Source organism: Podarcis melisellensis (assembly GCF_964234715.1).
Source record: "Podarcis melisellensis genome assembly, chromosome: 7".
NCBI classification, from domain to species: Eukaryota; Metazoa; Chordata; class Lepidosauria; order Squamata; family Lacertidae; genus Podarcis; species Podarcis melisellensis.
This window is the reverse complement of record NC_138539.1, coordinates 3,184,184-3,201,494: the sequence shown is the minus strand read 5'-3', so window position 1 is coordinate 3,201,494 and position 17,311 is coordinate 3,184,184. Positions and strand designations below refer to the sequence as shown.

Below are 17,311 nucleotides of genomic sequence, written 5' to 3'. Positions count from 1 at the left end.
TGACCACGATCTTAGTTTTTTTTTAATGTTGAGCTTCAGACCATATTTTGCGCTCTCCTCTTTCACCCTCATTAAGAGGTTCTTTAATTCCTCTTCACTTTCTGCCATCAAGGTTGTGTCATCTGCATATGTGAGGTTGTTGATATTTCTTCCGGCGATCTTAATTCCGGCTTGGGATTCATCCAGCCCAGCCTTTCACATGATGAATTCTGCATAAGTAGAACCATAGAATTGTAGAATTGGAAGGGGGAACCCGAGGTCCTCTAGCCCAACCCGCTGCAAAGCAGGAATCTTCTAAAGCCGACTCGCCAATGGGTGCCCTGGTTTGTTTTGTTTGTTGCATTTCTATCCTGCCTTTTCCTCCAAGGAGTTCAAGGTGGCATGCATGGCTCTCCGCCCCCCCCCCCATCCTCATTCAATCCCCACAACAACCCTGTAAGGTAGGCTGGGCTGACAGCGAATTCCTGGCCCTGAGGTCACCTAGTGAGTAAGTCTCAGTGCTACGCGGGGATTCGAACTCTGGTCTTCCAGGTCATAGGCCAACATGGTTCTCCTCCCCATTTCATGTGCAAAACAGCACTGAGAGGCAGGTTATATAAATTATAATAATATAAAATTTTATTTATACCCCGCCCTTCCCGGTTCAGAAAACCAGGCTCAGGGCAGCTAACAACAAATTTAAAACACTTAATTGATGCAACAAAAAACAGCATAAAAATGTGAATAACAATAAATTCAGAATTCAAAAATCAATTTAGGGGGAAATCCATCCAATAAACATTAGATGATCACCAGGGCTAGCTGGCTAAATTAGTCCTACTTGGGCCAGCGAGGAGGCCAGGGGAGAATTAGCTGTGGGATCCCAGAGTGAGTAATCTTCATAAAAAGGGGAGAGGGAGGGAAGGAAGGGGAATAAAAGATCAGGCTGAGTTCAAATTAAAGGCCAGGCAGAATAGCTCTGTCTTACAGGCCCTGCGGAAGGAGGTTAAATCCTGCAGGGCCCTGGTCTCATGGGACAGAGCATCCCACCAGGTCGGAGCCATCACTGAGAAGGCCCTGGCCCTGGTGGAGGATAGTCTGACTTTCTTAGGGCTGAGGACCTCTAAACTATGGTTATTTATGGACCTTAAGGTCCTCTTCGGGGCAGACCAGGAGAGGTGGTCCCGAATACGAGGGCCTAAGAGATGGTGACTGCTCCAAGGTTCCCCAGCGAGCGTCGCCCAGTGAGTGGGGATTCAAACTCATAGTCCAACAATGGATGTGAAGGGCAAAGAGATGGGGACCCTATTCCAGCCGAAAAGTTCTGTTCCCAGGGTCCACAAAAAGCATGACCGGAGTGCCAAGGGCACGTCCCACTCAGGGTGAATTGGGGCCAGTGAGGAGGGGTTTGACCTGGTTAATGTTCTGGGCGCCGACTGGAGAAGCCAGGAGGGCCGCATTTCACACCCAACGCGGTTAGTAATTCAACCTCTCATTTTTCGCCATATAGATCTTCTCGTCATGGCTCAGCCAAAGCGCATCTTGGTGACCGGCGGTTCGGGGCTGGTGGGCAAGGCCATCGCAAAGTTGGTAGCCGAGGGAGAAGGGCGGCCGGACGAGGAGTGGATCTTTGTGTCGTCCAAGGATGCCGACTTGACGTGAGTAGGAACCCACACTTGCTGGGGAGTTGGGCTGGATGACCTTTGGGGGTCCCTCGCACCTCTACAGTTCTGTGAGAAGTCTGGTTGTGTTTGTGAAGACTGGGGGCTCTCTGGAGAGCCCAGGCAAGCAGGCAAGTGCAGGATCATTCGGTGAGTCATTTGGTGTATTGATCCGGTCAACGGCCCTCATAATAAAAGACACAAGGACAGAATATAGGAGTATCAAATGTCTCTAGAAATGGATAGAGCACACGGAAAGGTGCAGAAAAGGACAGACAGGGAGTTCAGGGGGACTTGAGCACCAAGCTAAGGTGAGAAGAGTCTGGATAGCTCATGGTGTTGATAATACCAAGGTTGCAGGTTCGAATCCCGTATGAGACAGCTGGATATTCCTGCATTGCAGGGGGTTGGGCTAGATCAGGGGTAGGCAACCTAAGGCCCGGGGGCCGGATGCAGCCCAGTCACCTTCTCAATCCGGCCCGCAGACAGTTTGGGAATCAACGTGTTTTTATATGCATAGAATGTGTCCTTTTATTTAAAATGCACCTCTGGGTTATTTGTGGGGCTTGCCTGGTGTTTTTACATGAGTAGAATGTGCGCTTTTATTTAAAATGCACCTCTGGGTTATTTGTGGGGCATAGGAATTCGTTCATTTCCTCCTCCCCTCAAAATATAGTTGGTTTGGGCCGTCTAAGCTTAGGGAAGAAAAGTATTTCTAAGGAGTGATCCACAGACCAGCAGCACTGCCTCCGCACACACGATTTGTGGCAGCGTGGAGCAAGTTGCTGGGTGCAGCCCTGAAAGCCTTGCTTCTAATCGTCTTTTGAGTATTTTCCTAAGGCTGCCTTGAGGCAGAGGGCTTAGGAAAGCCAGAGGTAAATGCACACCTGTCTCCCTGCACGGTCCGGGTGGCGCAGCTTTGCCTAAGGGGAAAGATGCTCCCTTCTCCATCCTCATCCCCTCTGTTCCCTTCCAGGGATGCTGCCGCAACCGCAGCCCTTTTTGAGAAGCACCGTCCGACTCATGTCATCCACTTGGCAGCCATGGTGGGCGGCCTTTTCCGGAACATCAAGTACAACCTGGATTTCTGGGTAAGGATGATTATCTCTCTATTCACCCGGTGCTATACCAGCTGCATGGGCTCCTGGTGGAGTACAGGATCAGGTTCAAGGTGCTGATTTTAACCTTTGAAGCCCTATACAGCCTAGGACTCTCGTACCTACGGGACCGCCTCTCCTGGTATGCCCCGCAGAGTTTTATCTTCAAATAAAAACATCTTGGAGTTCCTGGGCCACAGGGAGGTTAGGCTGGCCTCGACCAGAGCCAGGGCTTTTTCGGCCGTGGCCCCGATCTGGTGGAACGCTCTTGTCACAAGAGACCAGGGCCCTGCGGGACTTGACATCTTTCCACAGGGCCTGCAAGACAGAGCTGTTCCACCAGGCCTTTGGCCAAGGCACAGCCTGACCCCCTCCTTCGGTAATCCTCACAGAACTCTAGCCCAATGGTTGCCATTAATTTGATTCTGAATTGATTTTAGAATGAGTTGATTTTAGAACGCATTTCAATTAATTGATTGTGATTTTATGGAAATTGTGTTACTTTTATTGTTGCTAGCCGCTCTGAGCCCGGCTTCGGCTGGGGAGGGCAAAGGTCCTCCGCTGGACATACCAGGAGAGGCGGTCCCATAGGTACAAGGGTCCTAGACTGTATAAAACGTTAAAATGTTTCTTTGATTGCCTTGAATTTTCCTGCCACGCAGGAAAGCTCGGGACCAGTGGACTTGAGAGACCACCTTCTATACCTGGTACAGAAGTCCGAAATGGCTGGAGGGCACTAGGTTGGGGCAGTTTGCCCTAAGGAGAGAGTGTCCTTTACCCCAAAGAAGTCTGAGAAAATTGCTCCCCTCCCCTTTTCCGTCCTCGCCACCTGCTTGGCACAAGCCTGTAGCCTTTATTTATTTTTTATTGCTGCGAGAGATTAATCCCTCGCTGGCTTGGAGAGGTGAGGATCCATCTGCTCCCTACAGATGTCTGCCCCGTCTCTTCCCCTCTCCTCCCTCTCCCGGATACGAGAAGCTTCTAGCGGTCAAGAGACGCACGTCCGCAGACTCTCGCACGCAAGGAACACATCGCACCGAGCTGGGTTTATTTGCTCGGAGGCGGGGCTGTGCAAGCCTGCAGCCACGTCATCCTTAATCCCAAAGGTTTGCTGCAGGAAGCAGAGAAAACTACAGATCCCAGAATGCTGTGCTCCTCCCCAGCTGCCTCCCCCAGCTTCGTTCAGGGGTCTGGCTGCTTTGCTGACCTGTGGTTGGACTGGCTGTGCTGCTTGATGCTGACCAAACTTAGCCTCCCGGTGTATATTTTGCTCCACAGTAGTAGTAGTAGTAATATAATAATAATAATAATAATAATAATAATAATAATAATAATAATAATTAATAATAATAATAATTTATTATTTATACCCCGCCCATCTAGCTGGGCTTCCCCAGCCACTCTGGGCGGCTTCCAACAGAATATTAGAATACAGTGGTATCTCGGGTTACATACGCTTCAGGTTACATATGCTTCAGGTTACAGACTCCGCTAACCCAGACATAATACCTCGGGTTAAGAACTTTGCTTCAGGATGAGAATAGAAATTGCGCAGTGGCAGCGGGAGGTGGTGCTTCAGGTTAAGAACAGTTTCAGGTTAAGAATGGACCTCCGGAATGAATTAAGTACATAGGCAGAGGTACCACTGTACAATAGTCTGTCTGTTAAAACATTAAAAGCTTCCCTGAACAGGGCTGCCTTCAGATGTCTTCTAAAAGTCTGGTAGTTGTTGTTCTCTCTGACATCTGATGGGAGGGCGTTCCAAATGGTGGGTGCCACCACCGAGAAGGCCCTCTGCCTGGTTCCCTGTAACTTGGCTTCTTGCAGGGAGGGAACCACCAAAAGGCCCTCAGAGCTGGACCTCAGTGTCCAGGCAGAACGATGGGGTGGAGATGCTCTTTCAGATATACTGGACCGAGATTACTTCCAGTCAATGAGCCACCATAGGCACTAGAGGGCCGTGAAAATTTGTTTCCTGGGCATTTGAGACTCATCTACCCAGGTGCTATCTGAAACCCTTTGGTCGCCACATGTGATTCCCCCCCCCCCAGCACTCCTACCCCACTGCTGTGGTCCTGGGAAGGTGGCAAGATGTTTGAAGTGCAAAATTGCACCTTTAGAAACCCACGAAATGAAATGAAAACCCTTTTCGGAAAAGGAGGAGAAATTGCTGGGATGTGCTTTGAACAGAGACAGGTGTTTGATGCGTGGTTTCAAAATTACCGCGCACAACTGTCCCCTTTGTACTCTGAACGGAGGGGGGTCCCCGGTGTGGGTGCCATGGGCACCAGATACCCCTGCAAAGGCTCCCTACCCCTCCCAGATTTTAATCTTTTAAAACTAAGTGGGTTTGGTTTTGGGGATGGGTGCTCTCCTCCTGTTTATTTACAGTCTTAACCTTGGGTTACAGGCGCTTCAGGTTGTGTGGTTTTTTTGGGTTACGGACCGCTGAAACCCGGAAGTACCAGAACGCGTTACTTACAGGTTTTGGCGGTCACGCATGCGCAGAAGCACTAAATTGTGCTCTGCACAGAAGTGCCGAATCATAACCTGCATGTGTGCAGACGCACCGCTGCTGGTTGCAAATGTGCATCCCGCACGGATCACGTTCGCAACCCAAGCATCCACTGTATTTGTTTTGCAGGGGGGAGTGGGCGCCATTGCTTGACTTTTGGAGATGGGCTTCTGAGCCGTTTCTTTTATGTAAAACACATATCTTGTGTTGCCCACAATATGGTCCTATGATCCTCCCCTCTTTTTTCTCTCTGGCCAGCGGAAGAACATGCACATCAATGACAACGTCCTGCACTTGGCGTACAAATCTGGTGTCCAGAAGGTGGTCTCCTGCCTCTCCACTTGCATATTCCCCGACAAGACCACCTACCCGATCGACGAGACCATGGTAGGGGCTGCCTCCTGATCTGCATGTTCTGTGCCCCTTTATTCACTAGAGCTCATGTGGCATAGTGGTTAGAGAGTGTGGAGACCAGGGTTCAAATTCCCACCCTGCCATGCAGCTCGTTAGGTGACTTTGAACTAGTCGCCGCTTCTTGAGGGTTGTTGTCCTAGTTGTTGGCCTGGCCAACCTCACAGGGTTGTTGTGGGGGGAAAATGGGGGGTTGAGGGGAACTGCGTATACCACCTTGAAGGAAAAGTGGGATAGATATGTAAAATGTAACAAATAATATATTTGTTTTTAAGAAGTTGGAAGGCTGCTCTTCTAAAAAAGGGAAACCTGGGTTTTGTGATCTGCAGAAATTAATTGTGGTGGCAGGCTCCGCCCCTTCTGTGATCAGGGCGGAGCCTGCTACTACATTGCCACTCCCCTAACCCATTCATTCTATCTAAGTAAGAATGTATGGAGAGATTTTGACTCAGCTTGCTAAATCGTAAAGGTAAAGGGACCCCTGACCATTAGGTCCAGTCGTGGCCGACTCTGGGGTTGCGGCACTCACCTCGCTTTATTGGCCGAGGGAGCCGGCGTACAGCTTCCGGGTCATGTGGCCAGCATGACTAAGCCGCTTCAGGCGAACCAGAGCAGCACACAGAAACACCATTTACCTTCCCGCCGGAGTGTTACCTATTTATCTACTTGCACTTTGACGTGCTTTTGAACTGCTAGGTTGGCAGGAGCAGGGACTGAGCAACGGGAGCTCACCCCGTCGCGGGGATCCGAACCGCCGACCTTCTGATCGGCAAGCCCAAGAGGCTCAGTGGTTTCACCCACAGCGCCACCCACATCCCTGCTAAATCATAGATCCAAAAAAATGTAGAGTTGGAAGGGTCATCTTGTGCAACTTCCTGCAATGCAGGAATCGCAGCTGGTATTCCTTCACTTGTGAACCTAAAGGTCTTTCTGTCCTTCCCCACCCTTATTCTGGGGGTTCCAGCAATGGGGAGTGGGTGTTTTGTGGTCCCACCTTTGACCCTGGGACATTTTGAACTCCCTGACCTAAACTGATGTTCAGCCTTCTCTTCCAGATCCACAACGGTCCCCCGCACAACTCCAACTTCGGATATTCCTACGCAAAGAGGATGATAGATGTTCAGAACAGGTAGGCTCCCCTCCGCTCTTCCCATTGCCCTCCACTGCATCCAGCCCACCCCAGAAAAGCTCTGCCACGCCCTCACCTGCCAAAGTACCCCATACCTCTCGATGTTATCAACTTCCAAAGAAATTCATTAGCAGCATGTTGGTATTTCTACGGGCTCTCTGGTTTTTCCTTAAAAAAATTGATTAGTTGGATTGATATTAATCTGCTGATCATGCCTGCCCTGTAACAGAAAGCTCAGGTGGTGAGTGTCGACAGGCATTGAGCCACAGCTACAGGTGAAACTCGGAAAATTAGACGATCATCACAATTATAACAAATAAAGGCTTGACATATCTCGCTTTGCATGTCATGAGTCTATCTCATATATTAGTTTCACCTTCTAAGTTGAATTACTGAAATAAATTACCGTATTTTTTGCTCTATAAGACTCCCTTTTACTCTCCTAAAAAGTAAGGGGAAATGTGTGTGCGTCTAATGGAGCGAATGCAGGCTGCACAGCTATCACAGAAGCCAGAACAGCAAGAGGGATTGCTGCTTTCACTGCACAGAGATCCCTCTTGCTGTTCTGGCTTCTGAGATTCAGAATATTTCTTTTCTTCTTTTCCTCCTCCAAAAACTAGGTGCCTCTTGTGGTCTGGTGTGTCTTATAGAGCGAAAAATACGGTAGTCTTTTCCACGATATTCTAATTTTTCGGGTTTCACCTGTTGGTCACCTGAAAAACAAGAGGGAGGTGATCAGTATTCGCAGGGGATCCCTGGAGTTTGAACTGCAAAACTATGTATATACATATATATATATATATATTTACACACACAGTCGTACCTTAGAAGTCGAATGGAATCCATTCCGCAAGTCTCCTCGACTTCCAAAACCAAAGCGCGGCTTCTGATTGGCTGCAGTTACCTGAAACATTTTTTTCCAACTCATCATAAATCATTTCCCAAAATAGCCTCTCAGATTTCAGCAGCGTCCGGAGTGAAGCCAAATTCCGTCGCCTCTCGCTTCCTGTTCTGCGTTTGCAGTGAGTCAGAGGGAGTCATGGCGTCCTGCGGCACCCCCCTCGGCTTGGCGCCAAGTGCAGGGGAGCCACTTGCGATGCCCTAAATCTGCCTCGGTTGCTATAAGGCGGCTTTCCCCCTTGTGCAGCGCCAAGGACCGAATCTTTTCCATGCACTGGATTCTGGCCTGTTCTGCAGGAAAGATCGCTAGCATCACACTCATACCCGCCTTCCCACTTTCTTTCCCCAGGGGGTATTTTGAGCAGCACGGCTGCCGCTTCACCGCCGTCATTCCCACCAACGTCTTCGGACCCCACGACAACTACAACATCGAGGACGGGCACGTCCTGCCGGGCCTCATCCACAAAGTGTACTTGGCCAAGGGTGAGTGGGGCTGGGCGTCTGGCCTCGGGGCCTGAAATGGGAGAGGGTGATGGTCAGGCTGCAGAAGGGGGGGGGAGCTGCTTCCCTTGCAGCAGCGCTTCTTGAACTCGGGTCCGCAGACGTCATTGGACTACAACTCCCATCTTCCCTAGCTAGCGGTGGTCAGGGATAATGGGAGTTGTGGTTCAACAACCGCCAGGGACTCAGTTTTGAGAAGCACCAGCTTACAGCCTGCCTGGCAACTGTGTTGGGAGATGGGACTACTCAGTCGGTAGACTCTTAATCTCAGGCTTGTGGGTTCGAACCCCATGCTGGGCATTGCAGGGGGCTGGACTAGATGGCTCTGGTTGTCTCTTCTAATTCCGTGATTCTAAGATGTACATGGTCAAATTGACTTCTATTTGCTATATGAGGAGACCATTTTCCAGAGCCTTTTCCAGGCTGAAGGCCCTGTTCTTGGTTAACCTCATGAGGGCCGCAGGCCAGTGGTGGGTACGACTGAGGCTACCTTAGGTCCAGAGCGTGTTATGGGAGGTTTACAGCCCTTGGCAGAGCATTGGCGTAATGGTTAGAGTATTGGACTAGGACAGGGGTCTGCAACCCGCGGCTCCGGAGCCGCATGCGGCTCTTTTACACCTTTGCCGCGGCTCCGGGGCGGATACTAGCGAGGGGAAGAAGAAGAAGAAGAAGAAGAAGAGTTTGGATTTGATATCCCGCCTTTCACTCCCCTTCAGGAGTCTCAAAGCGGCTAACATTCTCCTTTCCCTTCCTCCCCCACAACAAACACTCTGTGAGGTGAGTGGGGCTGAGAGACTTCAGAGAAGTGTGACTGGCCCAAGGTCACCCAGCAGCTGCATGTGGAGGAGCGGAGACTCGAACCCAGTTCCCCAGATTACAAGACTACTGCTCTTGACCACTACACCACACTGGCTCTCCAGGGGAGGAGGCACATTGTGCGCCCCGACACTCCCCACTGTGGTGGGCACTGTACTGGCTGTGACGTTGCATGGGGGCGGTGCGTGCATTAGTCACGCACCGTCCCGACGTCACCTTCCCGCCCGCTGCGGCTCCCAGGTTTTTTTCCCCTTCGGAAACGGGTCCATGTGGCTCTTTTTGTCTTAAAGGTTGCAGACCCCTGGACTAGGACCTGGGGGACCAGGGTTCAAATCGTTCTGCCCGGACACTGAGGTCCAGTGATGAGGGCCTTCTGGCAGTTCCCTCGCTGCGAGAAGCCAAGTTACTGTTGGAATTCTGGCCCGTCTTGAGGTATGTGCCTATCTTTTCAGGCACCGGCTGAATTCCTTAGACCTCCCTCCGGCGACTCCCGGCAGGAAACAACATACTCGAGGTCCGTTCCGGCGATTTTCCTCAGGCTGTGAGGAAAACACACCAACTGCTCCTCTCTCCCCTTTGGTGTCCCCAGGGAGGGGAAAGAAGCAGACAGAAATCTATTTACATCTTTTATTCCTGTCTTTTACTTCAGTACAGAGAAAACATGTCTGCACTCATCAGCAGTTAGAATAAACTCCACCCATGTACTTCCAGCACAGGTCATATGACAAACCCACTGAGCTAACATCCGGTGCTCAGTACAGAATGGACTGCCCCTCTGTTCCCATGGCAACAGTCGCAAACTTCCTGTTTGGCTTTCCAGCCACAAGCAGCAGACTTGGCTGCTATAGCCTTTGCTTGCTGTAGCATTGGTGCTTTAGAATAACAGTTACAGGGAACCAGGCAGAGGGCCTTCTCAGTAGTGGCACCTGCCCTGTGGAATGCCCTCCCATCAGATCTCAAAGAGAAAAATAACTACCAAACTTTTAGAAGACATCTGAAGGCAGCCCTGTTTAGGGAAGCTTTTAATGTTTAATAAGTTATTGTATTTTAGTGTTTTGTTGGAATCCACCTAGAGTGGCTGGGGAAACGCAGCCAGATGGGTGGGGTATAAATAATAAATTACTATTATTATTATTATTATAAATCCCCGCTCAAACACAAAGCTCACCAGATGACCTTAGGACAGTCATAGAGACCTTCCGACATCCTCTAGTCCAGCCTTTCTCAACCTGTGGGTCCCCAGATGTTGAACTGCAACTCCCATCACCCCTAGCTAGCATGGCCAGAACTCAGGGATGATGGGAGTTGTAGTCCAACATCTGGGGACCCACAGGTTGAGAACCACTGCACCCTCTGCGACGCAGTCACCGTCTGCTAGTCAAACCTACCTCACAGGTTCAGTTACAGATAGGTAGCCGTGTTGGTCTGCCATAGTCAAAACAAAAAAAATTCCTTCCAGTAGCACCTTAAAGACCAACTAAGTCAGTTCTTGGTATGAGCTTTCGTGTGCATGTGTATCTGAAGAAGTGTGCATGCACACGAAAGCTCATACCAAGAACTAACTTAGTTGGTCTTTAAGGTGCTACTGGAAGGAATTTTTTTTGTTTTGACTACCTCACAGGATTGTTGTGGGGTGGAACTGGGGAAGAGGAGAACCCCTAGGCCACCTTGTGATCCTTGGAAAAATTTCATTTATCTTTCGGTGAATATTTTTATTAAGATCCTTGGAAGATGAAGGTGATATGTAAGTAACAACAATTGTATTGTGTTGTGGCTGAGTGTGGGGCTGAGTTTGGGCATGAGAAAAAGGTCTGTGATCCCAGGGTCTCATTTGACCCCAACACAAGAAGCAGCTGGAATGGGAAGACTTGAGTGTTTTTTTGCAGCAAAGGGGGAAGGAATAAGGATGCTCTCTAATGGGTCGTTTTCTCCACTCGTCTGTAGAAAACGGTACGGCTCTCACTGTCTGGGGGACAGGAAAACCCAGGAGGCAGTTCATTTACTCTCTGGTAAGCTGGCTGGTTGACAGGGAGAGTTGTCAGGAAAAAAACAGTGTGGGGGAAATGTAAGAAGATCCCAACTGCTGCATCAAGCTAGAACAGATCAACCTTTTTCAGCCGTGGGCTGGTCCACCGTCCCTCAGACCTTGTGGGGGGCTGGACTATATTTTGGGGGGAAAAATATGAATGAATTCCCACGCCCCACAAATAACCCAGAGATGCATTTTAAATAAAAGGACACACTCTACTCATATAGAAACACGCTGATTCCTGGACCGTCTGTGGGCCGCATTGAGAAGGCGATTGGGCCGGATCCGGCCCCTGGGCCTTAGGTTGCCTACCCCTGAGCTAGAAGGGTAACCAAGATGACCAAGTTACAGATAGGTAGCCGTGTTGGTCTGCCATAGTCAGAACAAAAAAAATTCCTTCCAGTAGCACCTTAAAGACCAACTAAGTTAGTTCTTGGTATGAGCTTTCGTGTGCATGCACACTTCTTCAGATACACATGCACACTGAAGAAGTGTGCATGCACACGAAAGCTCATACCAAGAACTAACTTAGTTGGTCTTTAAGGTGCTACTGGAAGGAATTTTTTTTGTTTCAAGATGACCAAGGGTCTTGAAACCGAGCCTGATGAGGAGTGGTTGAAGGAGTTAGGGATGTTTGGAAAAGCCTGAGAGGTTATAGGATAGCCATCTTCAAATATGCAAAGGGCTGTCCCTTGGAAGATGGAGCAAGCCTGTTTTCTGTTGCTCCGGAGGTCCCTATGTCCCAGAGGGTTTGCAAGGGGCAGGCAAGCCTTTTGAGGACCAGGGTGGAGCAGCCTTAACTCTGCGACACCCCCAAACAATGTTGTATGTGGGACCCTGTGAAGATGGGGGCACCCCAAGGCTCCAGCAGAACTGCCCCTCTTGGAGAGGAAGAGAGGAGACGATGGATATCTGGTCTCTGGTCGTTGCAGGATTTGGCACGGCTGTTCCTCTGGGTCCTGAGGGAATATGATGAAGTGGAACCTATCATCTTGTCGGGTAAGGCCCTCCCTAAGCAGAATTGAACACACAATCACACACACACATTGCCCCCAAACCAGCATTTATTGTATTTTTCGCTCCATAAGATGCACTTTTTCCTTCCTGAAAAGTAAGGGGGGAATGTCTGTGCGTCTTATGGAGCGAATGTGTGGTCCCTGGAGCCGAATTGCCCAGGGGCAAAAAGCAGATCATGCTTCTTTTTTTGAAAGAGGGAAGGGGTTGTTGAAAGAAAGCCGCTGATCGTTTGCCGATCAGGGAGAGAGATAAGGGACGCTAGAGATAAAGGAGGTTGCCTGGGAGGGGGGAGGTAAAGACAGCAAACTTGCAAAGGGGGGAAACAGGAAGACTAAAGCAATGAGGAGAGAAATTAGAAGAAAAGGAGGAGCAAAGAACTGCTCCAGCGAAGGAAAAGACACTAAGGCAAACAAGAGGGAAGGGAGGGTTGAAAGGAAGCAGCTGATCGGTGGGATTGGGAGAGAGATAATAATGATAATAATAATAATAATTTTTATTTATACCCCGCCCTCCCCAGCCAAGGCCGGGCTCAGAGCGACGCTAAGGGACGCTAGCGACGCTGCCTGGGAGGGGGGAGGTAAAAGCCCATAGATCCTCAGGGTTTTTGCATTGGGTCGCCCCAAATTCACCATCAGATCACATAGCATGTCCATGGCTACAGCCTGCACCAAAAAAATCACGCATCCACTGTTTTGTGGGGCCGCAATGGCGCAAAAACATGGTTACAAAGCATGGATCCTCAGGATTTTTGCATTGGGTCACCCCAAATTCACCATCAGATCACACATCTGTGGCCACAGCATGAACCACAAAAATCATACATCCAGTTTCATTCAGAATTTTTTCCCCTTGTTTTTCTCCTCTAATAACTAGGTGTGTTTTATGGTCGGGTGCGTCTTACGGAGCGAAAAATACGGTAGATCAGGAAACGCTTTTGAATGCTGGGTCTCCGTCTCAGGACGTGGGGCTTCATTACACAACTTCTTCTCTGTTGGAGGCTTTTAAACGGAGCTTGGATGCCCATTGGTTACCTATTCTTCAGCTGAGATTCCTGCATCGCCAGGGGTTGGGATAGATGACCCCTGGGGTCCCCATAATTCTGTGATTCTATGAGTCACACCCTCTTTCCTCTTGCTTTTCTATCCAGCCAGGGCAGGAGCCTCTTTCAACTTGGGGGCCACAGCTGCCCATTGGTGAGCTTCTTGGGGCCACAGCCCCATAGATCTCCATTCCCAGAGCAATTTATTCCATTTCCATGCCATTTTCTGAACTTTTGATTTCTGCCTTAAGTTTGAGCTTTCACATGAGCCAAAAGCCACTTCCAGAAACGCAGTGGAATTGATTTCTTTCCTTTCTGTGCTGTTTGCAAACAAATTTTCCCCCTGCTAGCAGGTTAGCATAGAATTCAGTGCTAACCTTGTTCTCTATTCCGCTGTGAGTGGAGGAAATCCATCTCTCAGAATTCAGGAGGCGGCAGGCCCGTGGGCGTCAGGACGACCGACCGTATTTTTCGCTCTATAAGACGTACCTAGTTTTTAGAGGAGGAAAATAAGAAACAAGAAAGCAACGCAAAGCCTCTGGAGCGAAGAGGCAGGAGCGCTCCCGCTGCACTCAAGAAGCTTTGCGTGGCTATCCCTGAAGCCAGAAGAGCAAGAGGGATCGGTGCTTCTGGGATAGCTGCGTAGCCTCTTCAGGGCAGCGGGATAAAGGTGCCTCACTGCCCTGAAGAGGCTTCGCACGGCGAAGCTAGAACAGCGAGAGGGAGCGCTGCGCAGTGATCCCTCTCGTTCTGGCTTCTGGGATAGCTGTGCATCCTGCTTCACTCCATAAGACGCGCACACATTTCCCCTTACTTTTTAGGCGGGAAAAAGTGTGTCTTATAGAGCGAAAAATACGGTATATAGCCCTGGACAGTGGAGCTCGCTTCCATAACGGTGTTGTTTTGCTTCCTGTCTGTTTAGTCGGAGAAGAGGACGAAGTCTCTATTCGGGAAGCGGCCGAGTGTGTGGTGAGAGCGATGGACTTCAAGGGAGAGCTCCTTGTATCCTTGTGCATGGTTTCCCAAGGCCCTGCAACCCCTGCAAGGGCTGTGTCCTTTTCTGGGTTCACCTCCCCTCTTCTTATGCAAAGCAATACAGATGGTCCCACTCTTCCCCTTGAGGCTGTTTCCTCTGCTGGCAAAAAGCAAAGGCTTCCATTTGGTCCCTGCATGTCGTCTTCCCTTCCCCAAAAGGGCGCAACTGATGCTAACGAGGGCGTTTTCCCCCATTGGGAAAAGGGTTTACAGACCAGAACGGCACCTTCTTCCCACTCCAAGCAGAATTGGGGCCTTGTGCTGCCACTATTCAATTTTTTACAAAAACACAAAACTACTACAGAATCTCCTTCTCATAACTCTTCCACCCTGTGTGTCGTTGCACCTTTCAGAGCAAGGTTTCCAAAAAACCTGCTGCTTTTGGACTAAAACTCCCATCATTCCAGTGGTCAGGGATGATGGGAATTGTAGTCCCAAAGCAGCTGGAGACCCAAGTTTGGGTAGCACTGTTTTTAGAGGAAGGGATTGGGAACAATTTCCGGGCCACATGGCAGTGACGGGCAAGACCAGAGCTGTGCCCCCAAATCAGCAGAAAGAGCTTTTTTCCCTTTAACTTGGACCCCTTCCTAGTTTGATACAACAAAGTCGGATGGGCAGTTCAAGAAAACAGCCAGCAACAGCAAGCTGAAGCGATACCTCCCCGATTTCCAGTTTACACCGTTTGAGCGAGGTGAGAACAGTGCATCTCTTGCTCCTCGCAGCCAGGGTTGGGATGGGAGCGGCTGTAAACAAGCTTAATCCAGGGTGTCATCTATTCTGAGAGCAGCTGCTCTCCAGGGTTGAGATCCTGCCTAGCCTTCCAACGGATTGTGCTTGAGCAACAACAACAGAATCGCCAAACCCAGAGCCTGGGGCAACGGCAAGGTGAGGCCCACCCTTGTCCTGCAACCTGCTGCTTCTCTCTGAGCAGTTTGAGTCCTTTGCCCAGTAGCTAGCAAAATAACCTGCTTTATATTTATTAAGAAGTTTCTACTGCTTGATAAAGGCACGCAGGTGGCGCTGTGGGTTAAACCACAGAGCCTAGGACTTGCCGATCAGAAGGTCGGCAGTTTGGATCCCTGCGATGGGGTGAGCTCCCGTTGCTCTGTCCCTGCTCCTGCCAACCTACGAGTTCGAAAGCACGCCAAAGTGCAAGTAGATAAATAGGTACCACTCCAAGAAGGCCCTCTGCTTGGTTCCCTGTAACTTGGCTTCTCGCAGCAAGGGAACTGCCAGAAGGCCCTCGGAGCTGGACCTCTAAGGGACATTTAAGATTTTTTATTTATTTATGCCCCCCTCAGCAGCAGTTTACAACAGTAGCTGCACACAGCTTACTGAAACATTAACAAGCACATCTTGACAAGGGAGCAGACGCAGCAGGCAGGCGGCCGGGCAGTCTCTCGTGACTTGGGGCCATTGGCTTGATCCAGCAGGCTGTAATCTGCAAAAACTAGGTGCGGGAAAAATGCATTTTATTTATTTAGGCAATCTGTAACAGCATCGTCATTCAGGTCAGTCCCAGAGCAGGACATAACAAGAATGCCAGAAGAAAAAAAACCCCAACTAGAACAGCTGTGCATTGGGGTTACATCCATGAGTTTTCTGTAGGCATCTTAGCTGTAAACTAAGGAGCTTAGACATGGTCTGTTCCTCTGGAAAAATCAGCTCTCCAATCTTCCAAAATCTGGATGCCATTGGGCCCAGCTGACCGTTTTTCTCTTCTTTCCGCAGCCGTGAAGGAAACGTGCGACTGGTTTTGCGCCAACTACGCCATTGCCAGGAAATGACCAAAGGAATGGAACCAGGGTGGCCAGCGCTGCTGTCTGCAATTTTTGCATCAAACTCAGGTTTTTTTGTTTTGCTGGAATAAAGAATGACAACAAAAGGGGCTGTTTAGGGTGCCGGGATAAGTGTGCAAGCCATGCTTTTTCTGACTCTGGGGTGATAGTTTAGTTTAGCTCTTTAAAGATGGCACAGCTTGCTTATTCATGAAGCAGTACGCAGCGGAATTGGTGGACGGAGGGGGCTTGTGGTGGTGGCACTCGCGTTCGTAAAGAGCAGCTTTCAGCGCTCTAGACGGCTGGTGGAAATCTTGGGAGAGGAGTGGCAGGCATGTTGCACTCTTCCCCTGTTCACAATAATTGGCCTCCGTGACCTGTCCTATTGCACCAGAGTCCTTTCTTGGAGCAGAGCGCTGCTAACTGCGCCAAGGTCACCTTGCGTTTTGGGGAAGAGAGCCCGTTTCCCACGGCCAAAGCTGATGTGGCTGTAGGAACCCTTTCAGTCTAGGAAGAAGATGGGGCCTGATCTTCTAATCCAACCTTAAAAACAAATACTTGAAGAGACCCTGTGCGCTTTTCAAAATTCCTGTTATGCATATTGTCACGGGCTCAAAGCTCAGGGATAGAGCATGCACCCTCTCCAGCGTGGGAGGTTCAATGTCCCATATTGTGGGTTTGGGGTAGGGCGAGGGGCTACATCTGCCACAATTTTTTAAACACTTGCTTGGCTCAGGAAGCCCTAGGATGGGTAACCTCCAATTATTTTATTTCTGAAGGACTTATGGAAAAGAGATGTGGAGTATAGGAACTCGTTGCAGCAAACCAGATGCCAAGGGCAGGCGCTGTTATTCCGAGGTAACAACTGCAGCGCTGGCTGGGGGGGGGGCATTGATGGGAGCTGTGTCCCCAAACAGCCAGAGGGCTAAGTTGGAGAAGGCTGGGCTACCAGAGGAGCCAGCCAGCCGGAGTCCTCCATTTGGTAGCCATTTTAAATATTTCTTTAGCTCATCTCATTTTGACCTGTCAGAAAAAGAACACCACTGTAATAAAACGTGACAATAAATCAGTTATTTCTTATGCCTGTGGCCTTCCTCTAGCCCGTATTTCCTACCCAAATCTGTTTTTATTCCACTCCCCTTAGTTCTGTCTTCACACAACCCCGGCATATCTTAAATAAAATGAGTCTAGCAGCAAGTTTGGCATCCTGGAAACACTCTTGTTTCACACAATTCCTCTTCCCCAGGGAATTCTGAGAGTTATAGCTCCTAACAAGTCTCAGCAACCTGAACTACCCTTCCTGGAATTTTTCACTTTAGCAGACAGCCATTAGTTTCCCCTTTAACTGGTTGTTCTTCCCAGTCGTGTGGTCCATTCTCATTCCTACGTCCGTGGCACCAGCTT

The 17,311-nt window shown here is 49.6% G+C and overlaps 2 protein-coding genes across 2 annotated transcripts in view; one reads left to right on the top strand and one right to left on the bottom strand.

The window, feature by feature from the left end:
• TIGD5 (tigger transposable element derived 5) overlaps nucleotides 1–17,311 on the bottom strand; it is a 76,395-nt gene that overhangs the window by 11,262 nt on the left and 47,822 nt on the right. The window lies entirely within an intron of this gene.
• On the top strand, nucleotides 1,490–16,987 carry GFUS (GDP-L-fucose synthase). Its single transcript, XM_081918984.1, has 10 exons — nucleotides 1,490–1,637; nucleotides 2,617–2,731; nucleotides 5,511–5,639; nucleotides 6,719–6,792; nucleotides 8,042–8,175; nucleotides 10,954–11,018; nucleotides 11,971–12,037; nucleotides 14,017–14,096; nucleotides 14,721–14,820; nucleotides 15,861–16,987. Exons 1-10 carry the CDS (start codon nucleotides 1,501–1,503, stop codon nucleotides 15,914–15,916), a joined length of 957 nt encoding a protein of 318 aa, XP_081775110.1. The 5' UTR covers nucleotides 1,490–1,500; the 3' UTR covers nucleotides 15,917–16,987.